Source organism: Rhineura floridana, chromosome 13 (genome assembly GCF_030035675.1).
Source record: "Rhineura floridana isolate rRhiFlo1 chromosome 13, rRhiFlo1.hap2, whole genome shotgun sequence".
In the NCBI taxonomy this organism is placed as follows: Eukaryota; Metazoa; Chordata; class Lepidosauria; order Squamata; family Rhineuridae; genus Rhineura; species Rhineura floridana.
The window spans coordinates 22,545,480-22,568,554 of record NC_084492.1 but is presented as its reverse complement, the minus strand read 5'-3'; the positions used below and the strand labels follow the sequence as shown (position 1 = coordinate 22,568,554).

The 23,075-nt window shown below is 43.4% G+C and overlaps 1 protein-coding gene across 6 annotated transcripts in view; it reads left to right on the top strand.

The window, feature by feature from the left end:
* Positions 1-23,075, top strand: part of TDRD12 (tudor domain containing 12) — a 69,482-nt gene that overhangs the window by 14,413 nt on the left and 31,994 nt on the right. For all 6 annotated transcript variants that reach the window (XM_061594293.1, XM_061594295.1, XM_061594296.1 and 3 more), the window contains exons 8-13: positions 7,964-8,156; positions 9,436-9,521; positions 11,709-11,782; positions 12,400-12,471; positions 13,326-13,386; positions 13,907-14,011. In XM_061594293.1, coding sequence (XP_061450277.1) covers positions 7,964-8,156; positions 9,436-9,521; positions 11,709-11,782; positions 12,400-12,471; positions 13,326-13,386; positions 13,907-14,011 — 591 coding nt within the window. The remainder of the gene's footprint in view (positions 1-7,963; positions 8,157-9,435; positions 9,522-11,708; positions 11,783-12,399; positions 12,472-13,325; positions 13,387-13,906; positions 14,012-23,075) is intronic.

Here is a 23,075-nt window from a genome sequence, read left to right as displayed (position 1 = left end):
TGAGAATGTGTTGGAGCTTAGGTTTCTTTCCGTATAATTTCTCATAGGGCGTCATGTTTATAGCACTGTGTATCAATCTGTTTTGAATGTGTGTTGCATACAACATGCATTCTCTCCAAAAAGCATTCGTTAGATTAGCATCTTTTATCATGGCTCTTGTTGCGTCCTGCAAAGACCTGTTTTTTCTCTCCGCCAGACCATTCTGATATGGGGAGAATGGGGCAGTCAAAGCATGTTTAATCCCATTTCTTTCTAAATATTGTGCCAAGGACTTGCTGGTAAACTCACCCCCTTGGTCTGATCGGATTTGTTGTATGCGCATACCATGTTGCACTTCCACTTTATGTATGAACTGCTTCAGTTTTCCTTCTGCTTCGTTCTTGGAATGCAACAGGTAAACTGTACAGTATCTCGTGTATTCATCAACAATAACTAAGAAATATCTGGCACCACCCTTTGACCTCTGGAATGGTCCAGCCAGGTCTATGTGAATTGTTTGGTATGGTTTATATGTGTGACTCTCAGCTTCCTTCTGTTTTGGAGCCACTGTTGCCTTTGTCTGTTTGCATATCTCACAATCAACATATCTCTCACATGTCTTTAATGTAACATCATCACACAGGTTAGGCAATTTCTTAATTGCTTCGTAATTTGCATGCCCTAGCCTCCTATGCCAGGAGTGTATGCAGTTGTCATGTGGCTTCTTGTTTGAAAACATCATTACGTTTTCATTGTCAGTAGGGCTTAATGTTACATGAAACAGGGAATCCCTGAGAAATCCTCTCAAGCATACATTTTCCCCTGCTCGCAGCTCACATGTTTTGTTTCTAAATATGACAGTATACCCCATGGCGTTTAGTTTAGACACAGACAGAATATTACATTTGATATCTGGAACATACAAAACATCTGTCATTACAGTGTTTAACACACTTAATTTCACTGTCCCCCTTGCCAGTACCTGTTTCCTTGTTCCGTCAGCCAACAGTACTTCAGAAGTTGCTGGGACCATGGTTCTGAACATAGTTTTCTCTCTTATTAGGCTGTGCGAAGCCCCTGAGTCAATTATCCAATCACTGTTGTTTGATTTTACACAGTCTCTGTCTTTACTTTCGCCTCCGTCAGCTTTCACCAGCTGCACTTGCGATTGTTCTTTGCCGGTTTTGCCACAAATCACAGTCTCTTTGAAGATGGGTTAATGACCCACAGCAATAGCATGCCTTTGTTCCAAACGACCTGACATTTGACTCAGTCCTGTCAGTTCTCTTTTCTGGCTTTTCCTTTCTCTCCTGTTCAATGGACTCCTGACGCCTCTCCCATTGCTGCATTAATTTTCCGGATACATATGGGAGTGACAGATCCGTGTCAGGCAGTGCTTCCAGAGAGCTTATCAGTTTGTCCCATGAGGAATCTAACGTTGATAAGATTATATATATTTTCTGTATTTCCGTATAGATCACATCTCTTTCCTGCAACTCAGCAAATAGCTTTGAAATGCAAAACAAATGTTCAGACATCGTTACATCATCGGCTAGCCTGAGTTGGTATAACTTTCTGGCTAGGTGTATTCTGCTACTTGCCGTCTTACGAACATGAGCTTCATTCAATGCTTTCCAAGCCAACTTAGCTGTCTGTTTATCTTGAACGTGTAGCAACTGTGAGTCACTTACAGCCAGGATGATATACGACCGAGCTCTTTCGTCCAGCCTCACCCACTGTGCAGGAGCTGGATCCGATGGGGGGTCCTCCGTTACGACTGTCCACAAATCTTCTTTTGTGAGAAATGCCTGCATTCTCAGTCTCCAATTCAGGTAGTTTGTTTCGTTCAAGCGTTCCAATGGTATTCCTTGCGAAAGTGAAACTGCCATTTTACACAGATACTGCTTCACTGTGTCTCACCAAAAACTTTGCCAGTCAGCTTTGCCGCAGCCGATTTCTCCGAACTCCAGTCCACTTCCACTGGACGTCCTACACTGGTTTAACTGGGCAAACTGGGCCCATAACCCTTTGTTGGAATTGCGAAGTGCCTGTTAAGGCAATGCGTGTGCCAGTGTGACACAGTATAAACCAGCACGAATAGATTAGAGACAACAGACTTGGAGTCTTGTAAGATGAATCCTTTTACTGATTCAATAGCTCACAGCAGTTACACAAGTTTCTCTCTCCTTCACTTTCGATAATGCACCCCCCCCCCACTCAGAGATGTTTTCCAAGGAAATATATAGCCTTGGCAGCAGTCCTGCCAGCTGCAGTCTCCGCTTTCTTCGCGGCCTTGGGCTCTAGAGTGTGCTTTAACCCTTTTCATGTCTTTTTGGAACAGTTGCGCTTCACAGCACCTAACAAGCTGATGTATTGTGAATGGAGGAAGTATGAACACTGTTCCAAAACAATTATATGCAACCAAGAGACTAGCTGTGAAATAAAGAAAGGAACGAGATCAACAAAGAGTTCAGGGTGGCTACCAATCTGAGATTACAGATTACTAGACTGACAGAACAATTATTCTCTCTGGGCATTCAGAATGGATTGTCACCTTGAACAAGAATAACTGATACAGACAATCAGAATGGATCCACTGGCAGCAGATGCTGATGAGGAGAGAAGAGAGTCTGAGGAAAAAAGATGAAAGGGCAAAACATCTGATAGTTAACTCCATGAGTGATGAACAGATTGCTTTCAGTCATGCATATAAAACAGCCAGGCAGATGCAGGATGTTTCTAGATAGACATGGATGAAAGAAGGTGACTCATTTCAAAGTCAATTAAATCGCTATCTGGAGCTCACTCAAAATTTTAAGTTAAGCAGGAAAGGACCTTCAGTGACACACAGAAAGTAGCTGTATTTTTGAGTTCATTGCCAAAATCTTTATAGAGATTTTTGTTTATATTCAGGAATAACAAGATAAAGATTTAAATGAAATTTCTTTTGTGAAGGGACAGATCATAAAGCAAAGGGAGGAGGGATCTGGACTCACTGGTGATGTTTCTGTATTCCTCAGTCCTGGCAGGAAGGGCAGTGCAAACCTGTTAATCAGCTTGTCACCATGGAAAACAAAGAAAAGAAGAAACCAGCCTAAAGTTAAAGACTATTTTCTTTGTAGGGCCAATGTTCATTAGAAGAAAGGCTGCCCAAGAAATGAAAATGCTGCTAGAAAATCTAGTAGCAAGAAGAAAACAAACCACAGAACCTTGCAAGATATTTCTGGGAAGAGGTCTGAGAACAAAATTTTTGTTAACTCAGAGGCATCCACACATACGATTCCCAACAAAATCGTTTTTTGCACCCTTAAGGGAAAGTGCAGGAACTGTGTCAGTTGCTGATGATAGGGTAGTGCCAATTGTGGGGGAAGGAAGAGGAATGTGGTTCTACAAGACACCAGGTGGCACTGAGGAAATTTTTCTTGAGAATGGCCTCTATGTTCCTGGAGTTGTTAACAGAATGCTGTACAAAGGATGTACAGTTGTTTTTGAAGGAAATAAATGTACAGTTCATACAATGGTGAGATATATTGCACTTCTACTAAAAGGTGGGTGTATGAACTAGATTATAGATATGAAAGAGCTAATGCAGTAAAGGACCATAATAATAAAGAATGCATACATTTATGGCACTATAGGCTTGGACACATAGGCATTATAAAAGCAAATGCCCTTCAGAATGGGAATCTAGCTAGAAGCATGAAGGTTGTAACATACAAAGCCGAGAGCAGATGCACATACTGCATTAAGGCAAAAGGTATAAAACCAAGTTTTCCTAAGCAAAGTGAGAGGAAAACAAAGTGACTTTTGTGGTCCAATGCAAATTCCTTAAAAAGGCGGAAACAGATATTTGCTAACTTTTCTTAATGACTGCTCAAGATATACAGTGATGTATCTACTGAAAGAAAAAGGGCAAATGCTTCAGAAACTGAAGGACTATATGACTGCTATAACTAACAGATTTCAGCAGAAACTACAGATGCTGCATTCAGACAATGGTGGGGAGTACATGTCTGGAGCAACACTGTAGTTCCTGTGTGAACAAGGCATTGAGCACCAGACAACAGTTCCCCACAACAAAATGGAGTTGCAGAATGCAAGAACTGTATACTACTTGAGATGATGAGGTGCATGCTGGAAGATGCACAACTGCCACAAAGATAACTGGGGAGAAGCAGCAACTACTGCCACCTACCTAACAGAACTGCCTACCTACAAGGACAACCAACAAGACACCTTTTGAACTATGGCTTGAGTGCATATCCAGTATGGCTCATCTGAAGAGTGTTTGCATCAAAGAACTACACCAACATACCAGACCAGAAGAGGTCCAAACAGGGCAACACAACAAAAGAAGGGATAATAGTTGGATATTCCACAAAGATCAAAGGAAGCAGAATGCTAGATGCCAAAGCAAAGAAAATTGGCACCCACAGAGATGTCTACTTCGATGCACACCGACCAGAAGGGGCACCACTCCAAGTAGATAACAGCAAGGAAGAAGAGGTGTTAATCAGTAGCATGGACTATAGCTGTGTGCCAGTGACAGAGGATAGTGAGGAATCTGAAGAAGAAAAGAATGCAGAACCAGAGGAAGCTGCACAGGAAGAAGGGGCAGCAAAGAAGTCTGCGCAGATCACACCAACAGAGGTATGCCACCACTGAGACTGGTCTACCTTGAAAGAAGATGAAATTCCTGAACCAATCGGAAGAAGCTGAAGCCTTAACCAAAGCAGAAGGTGACAAGTGGAAGAAAGCAGCTAAGGAAGAGGTAGAGGGTCCTCACAAGAACAAAACTTGGATACTGACCAAGTTACCACAAGGAAGGAAAACAGTAGGATACGAGCAGATCTTCAAGAAGAAGCTTGACTCTGAAGGCAAGATCCAAGGCAAGAATCATTGCCAAAGGATCCTCGCAAACATGGAGAGGGCTATGATGAGACCTTTGCTTTAATAGTCAAGCTTACTACAGTCAGGACACTTCTGAGTGTCGTTGCCGACAGGAAGAACCAAGTAGAGCATCTGGACGTAGTCAGTATTTTTGCATGACAAGATAGAGGAAAATATCCACATGCAGTGACCATGGTATCCTTTTGGGCCAACTTGGTAGGATAGATATTGGAGGCACTGTTTTACAGTGGTTTGTATCCTATCTCCAGTGTTTTCAGAGAATAGCATTGGGTGATTGTCTTTCAGCCCCCTAGCAGTTGTGTTGTGGGGTGCCGCAGGGTACCATCTTGTCCCCCATGCTGCTTAACATCTATATGAAACCCTTGCGAGCAGTCATCAGGAGATTTGGGGCAAGGTGTCAGCAGTACGCTGATAACACCCAGCTCTATTTTTCTGTAACATCTGGAGAGGCCATGCAAGCCCTGAACCGCTGCCTGGACTCAGTGGTGGGCTGGATGAGGGCAAGTAAACTCAGTCTGAATCCTAGCAAGATGGAGGCGCAGTGGGTTGGTGGTTCCCGAGTTTGGATAATTGGTCAGTTGCCTGCTTTGGATGGGGGTTGTACTCCCTCTGAAAGAACAGATTTGTAATCTGGGGGTGCTCCTGGATCCATCTTTGTTGCTAAAATCCAGGTGACCTCAGTGGTTTAGGAGTGCCTTTTACCAGCTTTGGCTGGTAAGACAGCTGTGACCATTTCTGGACCAGGATAGCCTGACCACAGTTGACCATGCACTGGTATCCTCCAGACTGGATTAATGTAATGTGCTCTATGTGAGGCTACTTTTGAGGTTGTTCCGGAAGCTGCAGCTGGTGCAAAATGTGGCTGCATGACTGCTCACTTGGGCAGGGTATTGCCAACATGTTACCCTGCTGCTGAAAGAATTGCACTGGTTTCCCATTAGCTACCTGGCTAACTTCAAGGTTCTAGTTTTGGTGTGCAAAGCCCTATACAGCTTGGGACTAGTATACCTGAAAGTTCATCTTGCTCCTTATATACCCAGTTGATCACTTCACTATGCAGGTGAGGGCCTCTTACAAATACCATCTTATCTGGAGGTCCATTCCGCACAACATAGGAAGCGGATCTTTAGTGTAGTGGCACCTACCCTTTGGAATTCCCTCCTCTTAAGTATCAGACAGGCGCCATCTCTGCTGTCTTTTTGGCACCTACTTTTTGGCAATCTTCTTCTTACAACAAGCCTTTTAAATAGAGACCTTATCCCAGTCTTTGTCTGTGTTGTAATTACTTTTTAAGTTTTTAAAGCTGCTTTTTTTAAAAAGTTTTTTTTAAGATATTTTAACATGTTTTTAAAGATGTTTTGTTTTTAATATACTGTATTTTAAAGTATTTTTTTATGTTTTAGGATGTTTTTAGTCTTTGTGTTTGCCGCCCTGGGCTCCTACTGGGAGGAAGGGTGGGATATACATTTATTTATTTAATTATCTGGGAGAGATCACATACTACTTTGGAATACAAATTGAAAGAGAAAGATGGATCCTTCCTACTGAACCAAAGAGAAAAGATTCAAGACCTGCTGAGTCTTGAGGGCTGACAGATGGGCACTCAGCACCTACACCAATGGAAGTAGGGTATTTGAAACCAGATCAAAACAACCACCCATGGAAAGACTAGAGAAGCTATAGGAAAATTCCTATGTATCTGTACTGTTAATCTATCAGAAGTGGTGGTAGATGTGGGATAGCTGTGCAGGAGAACCAGCTCACCAACCAAGAAAGTCTTGGAAGCAGCCAAGAGAGTGGTGAGATATCTGAAATGCACTGCATACTTAAAGCTAAGGCTGTCAGCTACCCAAGATCTCAAGCTGATGGGATATGTAGACACTGATTGGGCCAGAGATGTTAAAGATCACAAGTCAACCAGCAGAAACTTGGTCTATTCTGGGGGATCTGTTATCTACTTGGCAAACAGAAAACAAGAGATAGTAGCATTATCTTCAACAGAAGCAGAGTATATATTGCTACTGAAGCATGCAAGCAGATAATATAGCTACACAGACTTTTATAAGACTTCGGTATATCTGAACCAGAGCCTATTGGAATGCTTAAAAACAATTAAGCCTGCCTAAGACTCTTGGAGGCAGAAGGAATGAATTCATGCACAAAGCACATTGATGTGAAGTTCCACTTTCTAAGATATATTCAGGACAAGGGATTCTAGAGTTGGTACTGTCCAACAGAAGAGATAGCTGCTGATGCGTTGACCAAAGCATCAGGTAGGGTTTGACATCAGAAACTGTGAGACAAGATGGATCTTGTGAACTGAACTAAGTTTCATTGAGAAGATGTTGGAAGTGTTAAGACGCAACTCAACTTTGGTGGGTTTACATGGGGATAAAGTAAATAGAGGAACCTCCAAGCTTCCTAGGCTGTCTTTCTGACCTAACCTTTCTTCAAGTGTAAACTGATACTCTTAGGGTTACTGACCTCATTTCCTACTCTCTCTTCTTTATCTCACTTTGTGAAAGGAAACATATTTTCTTTTGTTTCCCTCTCCAGTAGCAAGAGAGCAAGAAGCATCTCTTTGTATCTCCCTTAGTTAGTTAGAATTAGGAAGTCTTTTTTTCTATCGCTGTGTATGTCCTGTAACAATCCAAGTTTTCTTATTTTCCTAAAACCTAGAGTCTCAGTGTGATTATATCCAGGGAAAAGGCGTGCTACTTCAGGTAAGGTTCACACACACACAGCTCAGCTACTGTGCTGTTTTGCTGCTCTGCTAACAATATGATAGATGAGTGGCCCCACCCACCTGTCAAAAATGGTCTGCAGAGGATAGGCTCCTTCTGGATCCAGCCATTGGGCTAAAAAGGGCTTCCCACTCCTGGCTTAATTGAATTGTGTGATATGCCTACCCATCACTGGTGCTAGGGGAGATTCCTCATGTGCTTCATAGGCCACTTTAAATGGTTGTGGCTGCCTCACAGCTTCCAAATTATATTAGTCATATATATTTTACTGTTTGATTTATCTCCTTTATGCTAAATCTTCACATGCAAGAAATCTGTTTTCTTCATAGGTATGTGTGAATGATGATCTTGTTGCAAAGAACTTTGCGTGCTATGAGGTGATGAACAATAAAACATTTAATACTGTAGAAGATCAGAAAAGAAAAACATTAAGTCTTGAGTCTCTTTCAGAGGAGATCAATCCTGCACTTGTTCTGTGGCCAATGTTGTTGCAAGCCAAGGAACCCAAGGCTTTTGAAACATGTAAGTATTATTAATATTAGTATTAATTTGGTTTTTTAATCGCCCTTCACCATAAGGTCCCAGGGTGAGTTACAAAAAATTATTCAATATTAAAACCAGTTTAAAACAAATTACTGTCACAGAAATAGAGAGGGTCATGAAAATGTATGTCTCAGGTGTCAAAGGCCAAGCTAAAGAGGTGCATCTTCAGCATACGATGGAGACTGTGTAGTGTTCAATGCTAGTTCTACTCAAAGTAGACCCACTGAAGTGAATGGAGATGGTTAACTTGGGTTCATCAATTTCAGTGGGCTTACTTTGAGTAGGAGTTGATTGAATACCACCCTAAACAATGAAGGTGCCAGATGCGCATCTGTGGGGAGGGAATTCCACAACCTATGAGCTGCCACAGAGAATGCCCTCTCCTGGGCCGCCGCCACCCCTGAACCTCTGAGTATGGTGGAACTACCAAGAGGACCTTCTCTTTTGATCTTAACACCTGAGAAGGTCTGTAGTATTGTCTGTAGAACTATTCTTTACCTTCTCATTTTCCTCTTCAACTTGTAGCCCACTTGCTATTTTTCCCCCTAGTCTATCCGCACAATAGTATAACATAGCTCAGTAGTGGTCATCAGGACTAGGTAGAGCTGTGCTGCTTACCTGGCTTCCCAAACCAGGATCACTTCTAGTTACCAAGAGGAGAAAGTGCAGGGAGGTCATTGCTGGCATAGCAATGGAGCCAATCTGATACTGCCAGTACTGTGTCTGCACCATGCTGACCCCCCCATTACCTTGCCCCTCCCCTTCAGTAACAGGCAATGACCCTGGTGTTAGGAAGCCATGTAAGCAGTCCCATGCTGCTGAGCTCCACATACTGCTATTGGCATAGGCATGGATGACAGAACAACCTAAAAGAAGAAAACTAATCATGCTCTTCAACTTAATCATGGTAAATATTCACATATTCAAATATTAAAGGCTACCAGGTGAGTAACTACTTTGGAATCCTGGTTTGCAAGCAAGAGCAAACCATGCTTTGGTTTTTGGACATTAAGGCAAACTGTTGTATTCTGCTGTACCAGGACTGGAAGTGCTGGATTATTGAGGAATGAGGGAGAGTCAGAGTGCAAGCCTCTGGGCTTATTCCCTTAGGGCCAAGTCATGATTTAGCATTATTCATGCACACAACCATGTTACACCTACATATATGAGAAAGCTCAATCAAGATGTGATAATGTCTCACATTGGCATTACTACACAGTAAGTGATTAGTAGAATATACTACATTTATTTCTTCTAGATGCTGATGCTGCTTCTGATGACTTCAAGAAAACAAAATGCAAGAATTTACAGGACACTGCCTCACATAGTGAAGACACAGAGTCTGTGAGTGAATATATATTTCACAAGGGATTGAAATAATAAGATTGAAAAAACCTTAAGATATTTATGGCCCAGCATTACAATTAAGCAAACAGAAGTGGCCTGCCTTAAAAGGGCAACAAACTTTAGTTTTATCATTTTAATTAAAATTAAATACATAATTTACTGTTCAAATAATACTTGGGAAAAGCTGGAACTAGGTCACAGTGGTTGCATGAAAATTGCTTAAAGAGTGTGTTTGTGCATTTGCATGTATGTTACTGATATAGACTCTTGAGTAGTGCCCAGGAGATTACTGCTGATCAGTAGTAGTTCACCTTTGAATATGCTGTACTGCTTCCCAAATGTCTCCAAATGTGTTTTCAAAGTATTTCATAATTGTTGTATGTGTAATTATACTAAGGGCCAATGAGAGCTTTCTCCCATCACGAATCACAAGTAGACAGGTGGTATTTCATTCCAGTCAGAACAGTGGAAGGGGCAAAGGGTTAAAACACTTATTTTATGCCATGGTCCTGATGTGTATCTTCTCCACTAGTTCTTTAGTTGTTGTTTTTCTTAAAAAAAAAAAAAAGCAGCTACAAAGCTCCAGACTGCATGTCAAACATTCTAGCCGTAAAGCTGCAGACTTGGGCACACTTCCCTGGGAGTAAGCTCTGCTGAATTCAGTAGAAGTTATTTCTGAGTAATGGATGTATTGATTGTGCAGCACAACATAATAGCAGATATGCACAAATGAGTAGCTCTTTCAAAAGCAAAACAAAGTGCAAGGCTATTCATTCACAAACAGCAGTGCTTACCTGTTTTTAATTCATTTTTTTCCTGAGTAGAATGTTTTTCCCTTTTCTAGTACCTAATACTAGAGAATTTTCTGAATTTTGTAATTTAGCCTCTTTTAAAAGACTATAATAATATGGCCATTTCTCTGGATGGTACGTGGATCAAGGACTGCCCATTCTACCTGGGCTGCAGCTGCCTCAGCAGTCTCTTCCACTAACACCTCCTTGCTAGAAATCCATAGGGCAGCTATATGGTCTGCTCCATCTACTTTCTCCAGACACTATAAAATTGACATGTATTCCTGAGCTGAGGCATTATTCAGACAAAGGGTGCTTCAAAGCGGTCTTCCTGATTCCTTAATTGTTTGTGTTGCCACATTTCCCCCCGTCCTTCGGCATGCTGCACAGCTGAACTTTGGCAAGTCATTTGGTTGTCCTGGAGGCCTCTCCACACGCTGCCCATAGAATGGAGCACTGGATACTTAGCATGAATGGTCCTTCTTGAATGAGTGTGGGAGGACTCCAGACATCCCTGGGTGTATCTCAGGTGGCAATTGCATTTACACCTCTAGTTTGTGCAGTGCCCTCCAGTACAGGGAAGGTTAGCTGCTTTCTACCCTTTGCCTAGTCTGCATGTAACTCTTAAGCTATGGTTATAAACTGCAGTTTAACTTGATCATCCAAAACCAGCCCAGCAACACTCTCATGGTTTTCTTAACCACAGACAAACCACACTTGTAAGCCACAGTTTGTTGTTGATTTATAAACCTTGGCTTACTTTAGCCATGATTAAGCATTTCATATGAACCCAGCCCTCATCTTGCAGTTCTGTTTTTAGTTGCTTCAGTCAATCTGGTATCCCAACTCAGCAAGGGCTCAGAACAGAGGGGTGGGGTTGGAGCTGCAGGAATATTTTTAAGGATCCTAGGTAACATGACCTGTCTATCTTGGAGGGTGGGGCATAACCCATGTTTTCCTGGAGTGCTGTCACACTCATCTAAGAAGGAGCATTCACAATAAGTATCCACTGCTGTGTTCTTTGACAAGTTAAAATTATCATGACTGTATATATAGGTGTTTTGTTTTGTTTTGTTTTGTTTTAAAGGATAATGACGGTTCTTGGGACAGTTGCAAATCAATTGCACAACTGACCCAGCCATGCTACATGGCTTTGGGTTGCTGCTGGTGCTACAATAGAGGAATGAAATGGCAGCGTAGTATTTTATATAATCTCCTGTTTTGTGTGGATAGAGGAGAGAGACCTCATCATACAGTGTTTCAAAGGAGTACAATGTGCCTTACTTTCCATTCTAGTACAATAGTGAAGTAACTTCAGCCAGAAGCATAGAGGTGCCCTGTTTCCTAAGTCTGGACTAATAAAACTTGGATTTTTGTTTGTTTGTTCACTTAGGATGTAATGGTGGCTATTGCTCCTTTAAAACAAGGTATAACTGTTTCCATGCAGGCAGATGTACAGACAGATGGGTATGTTTTCACCTTTAAATCTTTTGTTCATATTTCCGTACATAGTCAAGAGACTGAACCCATTTCAGTCACCTAAAGATATAAAAATAAAACTGAGGATTGGCGATTTTGGAGCATAATTAATCTGTTCTATAAATTTTAAGTAGTTTGGCCCACTTGTTTCCTTTTTGCTGAGGAAGGTACAGGCATGTGTTTTGTTTACACATTTGTGCAGTCAATGATCTTATTTAACTTTATCATGTTGTTGTATAGCAGAAGTCATGAGTTAATTCTTTACCCAATTATCATATGTAGTATATTCCTGGTTTATATTAGTTCACTTCTGATACATCATGCTTATTTTTAGATGTGCTTTTCATCATTCACGCAGTGGCTGGGGCCCAAACAGTCCTGTGTGTGAGCAGAAGATATTTCCACTTGTGCGTGGGGTGGGGACCTTGCCAGTTGTTTCTCCTGTGTTGGTTTGTAAGGGGGGCACAAGGCCTGTCACATTAACCCCCCCCAAAAAAAAATCCCAGTTCATATGCAGAGTATTCCATGTGCAGCCTTTTGGATCCAGCCAGGCTTCTTATGGACATGAGTAAGTTTTTCACAAATGATTGTATGTTTCATTCTAGCACCTTATGTAAGAGAACTACTGAAATACAGGAAATAGAGAAAGATCTTTATGAGAAAAATAATGGTGTGAAGTAAGTATTTCCTCCTTTTGAAGTTGTACAGATACTACATGAATAGAAAGAAATATATTTGATACCTTGAGACTTAAGCATTTGTAGGCAGCAACCTATTTCACATGCTGAGTTGGAATATGAATAGTTTGCTACAAAAATAGGTTAGGCAACAAAAAGCAAAGGTACTTCTGCAATGCCACAATGTTTAGAACCTTCCAGGCTGACCAGTATTTAAACTCTGGATAATTAAAGAGATTTAAGGAGATTGTATATATTGCAGATAGAGGAAACTGAAGATGTTAAAAAACAGACAAATTTATTTATTTATTTATTATTTGATTTATATCCCGCCCTTCCTCCCAGCAGGAGCCCATGTAATTGCGTTACGTGTGCAGTTAATATCTGAAACAGTTCTTCTAATCCTGTGAATTTCAAGAAATGTTAATGCATTGCATCCCATTTCATGAAGAAAATGAAATCTAGAAATGAAATGAAGAAAATGTATCTAGCATATTATTACAGGCCAAGCGTTTGCAGATTTTAGTTGACCTTAGTAGTCAATCAAAATTTGTGTTTGCCAACTGCCCTCAACCTCCCACAGGGGTAGAATACCAGGTGAAATATCTTACTGTTGTCTTATATTTCACAAATTCCTTTATGCTTTAGCAGAAATACAGATTTTTTTTGAATGCATATGTTTGTTTTTAAAATCTGCATATTTCTTTTTCACTAGAAGTGCACAAAACAATGCACCATTGCTAAAAATCAGTTAATTTTAAAAAATTAATTCTATGAATAAAAATGTAAAAGAATGATTAAATTTGCATGTGGTGACAAACCAGTTTTTGAAAATTGATCTTGTATGTTTTCAGGCTTCTGCAATTTTTAAATCCTGATCCTTTGAAAGCTGTTGATGGACAAGATGAGACTGAGGTATTCCAAGAAACTATTTCTTGTTCTGGAAAAAGCTAAACTCTTTTGAACACTTGGTACCATATGAATCTATAACCAGATGAGCTTAAATATCTTCTAGATTTTCATTTTGTCTGATTAGTTTTCTGAATTGATATGTGCTATATCTATTGCTTCAAATATTACTACTTCCATTTATAAAGTTCTGGATTATCTCAAAACTATCAACTAATAAGGTGTTTTTCTTAAAGGAAAAGGAAGACTATATATAAATATGAAGCAAATTGGGTTACACTAGAATTTGATAACTGAAGGTTGAATAATTCAGCTCTTCCTCTAATCTGTTGCAGAATCTTTATTGTACCCCTAGTATTAATGAAGTCTTCTTAGTGATGTCTTAAACTGCATAGACTTTCTTTATGCTTATTCCTAAAGAGAGAAAGAAAAATGTAGAAAACATTTCAGGTGAGGTAGAATATTTAATACAGATCTTCATATGTACTGTCCATTACAGTCTTTTGATTATTTAATTTACTTTTAGGAGCTTCAAGTGAATATAAATAAATGCCTTTCCGTTGTTCTTAATAAAAAAATCGAACCATGCTCATCTCTTGAAACGGCACCATTGTTTCCAGCTCTTAAAAAGGTAATATTCACTATACCATGTATAAAAGCAACTATTATATCTGATCAAATTCCTTCAGAACTGACAATTGAACATTATTTTTCAAGTTGAGCATGTTCTAAAAATAGTACTTGGTTCTTTTGCTATATTCAGCACAATAAAATCACAATAACTGAGACTATCACACAGTCCACCGCAACAGTAGTGTGGCGCAAATAAGAATACTGGTTCTATTGTGTCGCAGTTTGTTTCAGTGCTATTTATTTTATTTATCTAAAACATTTATAAGCTACTTTTTCATTAAAATATTCAAAGCAGCTTACAAAAAGCTGCAATTTTAAAGCAGACAGCAAAGAGAAATATTTAAGATCTTAAACAAAAAAGCAGAGATCAATATAATAAAAATTACTATTGTCATTTAGTGGACTGAATGTCAATGGGGTGAGAAGCCTGGGAGACCAAAGCTGCAATCCTGTACATATAACTGAGAGAAAGTCCCCTGGAACCCGGTGGGTTTGCTTTTGAATAGACATGTATGGAATTGTATGGTGAGTTTCAAATCACTGCTTTATCATGAAGCTCACTAGATAGCTGTTAGCAAGTCTCTTGCCCTAACCAACCTGACAGGATGACATTGAAGATGAAATGCAGCAAGGGTATATTGTAATAATGTGTCCTAATCACTTGGGATATGGCAACTTAATATATCTGGAACAACAGACATGAAACTTTGCAAAGTATAATTTTAGAGCAAGCTAACAATCTGATACTTCCCCCACTCCTCATACATCTTAGGCTGGTCTAAATAATGCATTTTTAATATAATGCAGCTGTGATGTTCCATGCTGCTATGTAAATAATTGATGCTGTTTTATTTCAATATTTATGGTAAGTGAGGTTTACTACGTTAGTATGGTAAATGGTGAGTGATGGGAGGGGGGAATGAGTGAGTGTAGGCTGGTTAGTGATTGGTTGAATGTCTGGGGGTTGAGTGTTTATATTTGATGGGTTGACAGTTGAATAAGGGTATGACTTGGAGGGACAGGGAAGAGTTTGTGAAGAGATAGGGTTGGATGTTTGATAGAGAGGGCTGGGGAGAATGTGGGTTTGAGTGGGTTGTAGGGGGATAGGCAGGTTAACATTGATATTGGTAATTGAATAAAGGATTGTTTGAACTGTGTAAGTAAGGAACATATATCTGAAACCACATGCTTAGGTGCTTGAAACAAAAATATTTTTGCTGAAGTAAAATCTGTTCAACAAATAAACTTGTTTGTTTTTCAAAAGCACACCCGCTTCTTGGCCAGCTGCTAAGGGGCCCATAATGTGGCAGAACATAAACAAGTGTGAGGTATTCACTAATAGGCAAAAAACCTTGCGGTTTAAGAATGTACCTATAGCCCAAAGACATTTCTATCAAACTTTAAAAAGCAGGGAAATTGGGCAGCTATAGTGAATGCACCAGGGGAGCAGGAGATCTGAACTCCTCTCTGAGATATTGTACTGCCCTACAAATTTGTCAAAATGCAAACACAATTTGGGTTGGTCTTTCACAGTCCAATCCACTTCCTGTGTAGCTTGGGGCAAGAGGGAGGATGGGTTTGATAATTGCATACGTTTTGAGTTCAATGGGATTTATTTCTGTGCAATCATGTATGGAAATGGACTGCCTGCAAGTCGATCCCGACTTATGGCAACCCTATGAATAGTGTTTTCATGGTAAACGGTATTCAATGGTGGTTTATCATTGCCTTCCTCTGAGGCTGAGAGGCAGTGACTTGCCCAAGGTCAACCAGTGAGCTTCATGGCTGTGTGGGGATTCGAACCCTGGTCTCCCAGGTCATAGTCCATCACTGACCTGGGGGAGGGGCAGGGAGGGGAGGGGAGGGGAGGGGAGGAGATTGGATGGGTGGGTACTGGGCAGAGGGGAAGTCCCTTTCCTTTCCGAAAGGAAAACATTGTGGATGGTATCATTGCTTTCAGGGTTTCCCCCGCCTTTTTATTTTCCATAGGAGGTGGGCCATCACTGCGGGTAATAGTTCCACCTATCGTGCGAAGGCAAGAATGTTTTTGAAGTCAAGACTAGGAGCGTCAGGCCCCTCCCACTCTCCAGTTCATTCGTAGCGAGTCTAAAAAGAGATATCTAAAAATACAAGAACAAGGCCAACAGGCCCGCCAGGAAAATAACATAATAGTCACATGCATAACAACATGACTCTAACATAACTACATAACAGAACTAAAAGTCTTGACTTCACTCTTACATTTAAATATAATAGCGTAACAATAACATGTAACCCATTTATAAAATCTCTAGTCATCCTCCAACTGGGAGGGTCGTGATGGCCCACTCCTATGAAAATCACCTTTCAGGTGAGACCAGTGGTACATTTTCCATAGGAAGTGGGCCATCACTGCGGGGTGTACCAAAGCAGCCCATACAGGGAGGGACCACCCACGTGTTAATCCTCATTAAGAACCTGTTGCAACACTCGTCTGCCGAAAGATGCGTCAGCAGAGGCATAACGATCAATTTTATAATGCCTTATAAACGAGTGTGGGGTAGACCAGACTGCAGCCCTACAAATATCGGCAACAGGAGCATTAGTGGCAAAAGCAGCCGAAGTGGCAGCTGACCTGGTAGAATGAGCCGTTATACTAGCTGGAACTGACAGCTTCGGGGACTCATATGCTAAAGTAATGCATGCCCTTAACCAACGGGATAAGGTAGAATTGGATACTTTATGCCCCATAGACCTTGGATGAAAGGATACAAACAGAGACTCCGTTCGTCGAATCTCTTGGGTCCTAGACAGGTAGGTCTTGAGAGCCCTCCGGACATCAAACGAATGCCAAGCCTTCTCGAGAGGATGGGTAGGATTCGGGCAAAAGGAAGGCAAAACAATGTCCTGGTTGCAATGAAAAACTGAATCGACCTTGGGACGGAAGGAAGGATCAGTCTTCAGCACAACAGAGTCTTTATGGAAGACGCAGAGGTGTCGAGCAGAAGACAATGCGCCCAACTCCGAAACGCGTCTGGCAGATGTGATTGCGATCAGAAACAAGACCTTGAAGGACAGCATACATAGGGGCACAGTTCTGATGGGTTCAAACGGAGGGCATTGCAAAGCCTGCAGAACTTTCGGCAAACTCCATGAGGGGAACCGATGGACAACAGCCGGAGAGCGTAGGGCGACTCCCCTCAAAAAACGTTTGATGAACAGATGTGAGGAAATATGATCTCCAGGAGAGGACACTGAGAGAATGGACGACAGAGTGGATGCATGTCGACGTAGAGTGTTGGGTCGAAGTCCCATCATAAAGCCACTATGGAGAAATTGCAGCACCTGATGCACAGTGGCCTGGGATGGATCATGGTGGTGGGACTGACACCACTTGGAGAAAGCCACCCAGGTATGTTGATAAATACGAGTGGTAGATGGTCTTCTCGAGCCCAAAATAATATCAATCACAGCGTCAGACAGTCCAGCTGACCTCAAATGTCCCCGTTCAAACGCCACGCTGTTAGATTGAGCCAAGTAGGGTCCTGGTGCAGTACTGGACCCTGGGATAGGAGGTCTGGCCTGACTGGAAGTGTCCAAGGATCCATCATTGACATTCCCAGAAGATCTGAGAACCACGGTCGGCGTGGCCAAAATGGTGCTATCAGAACCAGCTGTGCCCTCTCGGTTCGCGCCTTCCTCAAGGTTTTGGCTAACAATGGTATGGGAGGAAAGGCGTACAATAGACCGTCTGGCCACGGTGTTGTCAGAGCATCCACTGCTTCTGCTGTTGAGTCCAGGTATCGGGCAAAGTACCTGGGAAGCTGGCAATTGCGACTGGAAGCAAACAGGTCGACTGAGAGGACGCCGAACCGACACTGGAGGCAATGGAAAATGGCTGGATGAAGTTTCCATTCTCCCGGAAAGACCTGTTGTCTGCTGAGCCAGTCTGCTGTCACATTCCAAATCCCTCTGAGATGTTCTGCTTTCAGGGATTGTAGATGTTGTTCTGCCCAGACAAAGATGAGGGAGGCTAAGTCCTGCAGAGGACGAGACCTGGTGCCCCCCTGTCTGTTCAAATGTGATTTTACACACGTGTTGTCTGTTCGAATGAGCACATGGTCCAAAGGGAACAGAGACTGAAAATGACGTAGAGCTAAGTGGACAGCCTTTAGCTCCAGCCAGTTGATACTTTGAGTTTGCTCTGCAGTGGACCAAACCCCCTGAACGTACTGGGAGTTGCAGTGGGCTCCCCAACCGATGAGGCTGGCATCTGTGGTTACGACGGTTCTGCGGGGTTCTCTGAACGACATGCCCTTGGAGAGGTGTTGAACCTTGGTCCACCAGCGGAAGGAGAGGCGCAGTGCGGGGCTCAAACGAACTTTGCGATGGTTGGAGCTGGCAATGTCCTGTTGAAATGGCAACAGAGTCCATTGAAGGTGCCGAGTGTGGGCTCGAGCCCATGGCACAATGTGGATTGTAGAGATGAACATCCCGAGCGCTCTGGCGAGAAGCATGACGTCTGCGGATGTTTGTTGCATCAGGGACCTTGCAATGCTTGTGATGGCAGTGATGCGATCTGGAGCCAAGAAGGCCATTGCCTGCAGGGTGTCCAACATTGCCCCTAGATGTAGTAGGCGTTGGGTTGGTTGGAGATGGCTTTTGTCGAAGTTGACAAGCCAGCCGTAGGCCTGCAAAACATTGAGGGTGATCGTTAAATGATGATGAGCCAGCTCCTCAGACTTGGCCCGTATTAGCAGATCATCCAGATATGGGTAGAGGTGAACCCCTTGGGTCCGAAGATAAGCCACTAGGATGAGTAGCACTTTGGTAAACACTCTTGGAGCAGAGGAGAGGCCGAATGGCATTGCTCTATATTGAAAGTGCTGGTGGCCAAAAGCAAACCGAAGAAACTTTCTGTGGGCTATGCAAATGGGCACATGGAGATACGCTTCCTTAAGGTCGACAGAAGCCAGGAAGTCTCCTTCATGCAGACTCTCCATAATGGAGTGGAGTGATTCCATTTTGAACCTGCGATATGTTACAAAACGGTTGACAAACTTGAGGTCCAATACCGCCCTCCATGATAAATCTCGTTTTGGCACAGCAAATAGGAGGGAGTACACCCCTTCCGACCTCTCAGTTGTGGGGACTGGCTCTATTGCCGCTATGTCCAAGAGGTGTTGTATAGCTGTCTGCATGATTCTGTGCCTGGCTCGTGCCCTTGGGCAAGGGGACGGATGGAATCTGTCTGATGGGATTGCCCAAAACTCTATGGCATAGCCATGACTGAAAAGCTCCCTGATCCAGGAGACCGTAGTGAGGCGCAGCCAACGGTCTCCAAAATGAAGTAATCTGCCACCTATGGGCAGTGTGTTAATACTGCTTGCGTTGGCGAGGACCTCCCCTATATGAGGACGATGAGTTGCCCCTGCGCCCTTGATACTGACCTCTGCCCTGGAAGCGTTGGTTCCAGGAGCCCCTGAATAAAGTGGGGTCGTAGGATCTGAAGTCGCGGCCTCGTCCTCCTGGCCACGTTCCACGAAAGGGCTGGTTAGTATGGAAGGAAGGGAATCGCCTGAAAGGCCTGTGGTCGATGTTCTTGACAGTGGCCAGAACCGGTTTGTGGGCGTCTTTTGGATCAACCAGCACTGCCTTTAGAGCTTCCTCGCCGAAGAGTAAAGATCCGGAGTAAGGAGCCCTGGACAGATTCATTCTGGCCGCTGAATCAGCCTGCCAGTGGCAAAGCCAGAGGGTCCGTCGCGCCACTATCTGAGCTGTCATGGCTCGTGCCCCCAATTGAGTAGCATCCAAGGTGGCATCGGCCACAAAAGCTGCTGTCTTACGCAACTTTATCAGTGACCTTCTGAGGGCGACAGGATCAGGGTTAGTGTCCTCTAGAAGATCATCCAGCCACGTCATAGCTGCTCTGGAGAAAATGGAGGCTGAAGCGGAGGCATGCATGGAGAGGGCAGTGGCCTCGTGATTTTTGCGGAGGGTGAAGTCTATTCGACGCTCAGTAGTGTCCTTTAGTTGGGATTCCCCTTCCCTGGGCAAAAGAGATCGTGAAACGAGGCGAGTGATTGGTTCGTCTATGCCAGGGACGTCTAACTTGGTGGCAAAGTCCGGAGCTAGGGCGTAAAGCCTGTCAGCCAGGTTCTTGAAGCGGCGAGATTGAAATGGGTGAGCCCATTCTTCAGAGGCCAATTTGGCAATTGGGTCCGGCACCGGGATGTAGTGTTCAATAGGTGCAGAGGATTTGAGAACCTTGGCCCCTTTGATGGCTGGGGTGGAAGAAGTTGAAGGCGCAGTCTGGAGACCAAGGGTATTAACTACCCTGCGTGCCAGGGGCTGACAGTCTGAGGCATTAAACAAACGATACGATGTATCCTCCTCATGATCTGAATAGTCGCTCCAGTCATCTCCTTCAACGTGGTCAGTGAAGGTTGACTCCTCCGCATACGAGGCTTCGTCAATACATCTGCCTCTGGCTACATCAAAGGGATTTGGTGAGCAGGAAGGATGAGCTTCATGACACGCACGTTGGTCCATGTTGAGTTGAGGTATGGCAGGAACTTGTGGTAGTGACTGCATTTGGGTGAAAAATGCCAGCATGGCTTGAAGTTGGGAGAGGAAATCAGGGGACAGCTGCAGCCCGGTTGTGGCAGATGTTTGTGCCTGAGTAGGTATTGGAGCAGATGTTTGGGGCGGTAAAACGGAGGGAGGCTGGTTATGTGAAAGCTGAGTGGGAAAGCCAGCAAAATCCTCCTCGTCAGAGGAAGCAGCAGGGGAATGAAATATATCGCTTATGTGTGCCTGAGTTGCTGTGGTGGTGGCGGTGGTTGGCACAGAGTCATAGCGTGGACGCTTTGGTTTGCTATGGCTGGAAAGATGTTTTGTCTTAGCCAGTGCTTTAACATGCTTAGACTTAGTCGCCTTAGAATATTGTGGCTTGGCTGTTTGTGACATGTCTGGCTGATCTGGTATCATATTGGCTGATTGCGACATGTCTGGGTGTTCTGCCATCTTATATTAACTTGGGTGCAGTACACGGCCACAGAGGGGGCAGGATGTAAAGACCCGAACTGGCACAGTGTACGACCACAGAGGGGGTAGAATACACTGGCAGATGGCTAAGTGCACGGCCACAGAGGGGGCAGGATGCACTGTGGTATCAGCGTTAGTATAATATAGACTGTATTTTAGGCTTGGTACACGGCCACAGAGGGGGCAGGATGTACAAAATATAGTTCAGATTAGTGCTGTAGGCTGGATTTCAGGCGTGGTACACGGCCACAGAGGGGGCAGGATGTACTGAATATAATTCAGATTTAGTACAAGTCAGCCACTGATATTAAAGCTCCAGCCTTGCTGATACTGAATATAATACAAATTTATTACAAGTCAGCCACTGATATTAAAGCTCCAGCCTTGATGGTACTGAATATAATTCAAATTTAGTACAAGTCAGCCACTGTAAATTTGTGTGTAAGGAAGCCCTGTAAGTCTGTCTACAACACACATACAACACACATACAGATAACTTGCAGGGAAGGTATCCGTTGGTTAATAAAGGGTTAACAAAAAAGGCGGGAAATTTGAATTCAACAAAAATGGCGCCCGGAAAAAAGAGCGGGAAAAAATGATCCGAAAATGGCGGAGGGGGAAGAAGCAATGGCGGCCGACTGGTAACGAACTGGGGGAAGGGCTGCGCAGCACAGTCTCGCAGGGGGAGGCGCGGGGTCGATAGTCGCACTTGTGTTTCTAAAAAACCCCAAAAGGAGACTGCCGAGAGAAGCCTGTGTTGGGAAAGGCAGCAGGAGGGAAGCCGCTGTCGCCGCCGAGTAAAGAGCTCTCCGCGGCGGAAATTAAAGTCACAGAGAGAGAGAGGGAGAAAGAGAGGGCAGGAAGCCGCAGCCGCAAGCTCCCGCCTGGGAGAGAACCGCAGCCGTGGTCTCTCCAAGAGCTCCTCAGAGCGCTGCTTGAGACAGCCCAGCACAGGAAAAAATAGAGCCGCGAGCTCCCGATGGATGCAACAGAGCCAGGGGGAAAGCTCAAAAGCGGACAAAAAATGAAGAGAACCGCAGCCGCGGTCTCTGAGGGGACCCTCAAACAAGCCTCAAACAAGTAAGGGAAATAAGCTTAATAAAAAGCGGACAGAAACGAAGAGAACCGCAGCCGCGGTCTCTGAGGGGACCCTCAAACAAGCCTCAAACAAGTAAGAGAAATAAGCTGGGGGGGAAAAAAAAGGCTCAAAAAATAAAACGCTCAAAATTGGCCAAGAAACGTAGAGAACCGCAGCCGCGGTCTCTGTGGGGACCCTCAAACTTAAATGGAAAGTTAAACACAAACAGGGAAAGGAAGGACTTGAAGACAAATGAACAGACAAATACACGAAACTTAGCTAAAAGCTACTTGCTACGCTATAGATCCAGTCTTGTTCGTACGAGGCAAGAATGAACTGGAGAGTGGAACTATTACCCGCAGTGATGGCCCACTCCTATGAAAATCACCTTTCAGGTGAGACCAATGGTACATTCTACAACAAGCACATGTAGCCTCCCACACAAATTTAAACTGAAGCTGTCCCTGGCCACATCCACACCAGACTGTTATTTCACTTTAGACAGTCGTGACTTCTCCCAAATAATCCTGGGAAGTGTAGTTAGTGAAAGGTGCTGAGAGTTGCTAGGAGATGCCCTGTTCCCCTCACAGAACTTCAGTCAGAGCAGCTGACTGTTAAACCACTCTGGCCACTGGATCTCTGTCAGGAGAACAGCAGTATCCTCTCAGTACCCTTCACAAACTATACTTCCCAGGATTCTCTGAGGGAAGCCATGACTGTCCGGTGTGGGTGTGGCCCCAATTAGGCAAGCCAAGCAGCTGTGAGTCTGGCTTTGAGAACACTGAGAGTTGGTTCTTACTGAGCATGCCCGACATTATCATTCAGTTCAATGCAAAATTTATTAAATTAATTAAAAATCAACCAGGCATTTTTTTAACATTTAAACTGCAGAAGATGAAGGTCAGAGTATGGGGCAAGGTCAGTAACAGGATTACAGGTCCTTTGTGAACATGACTGA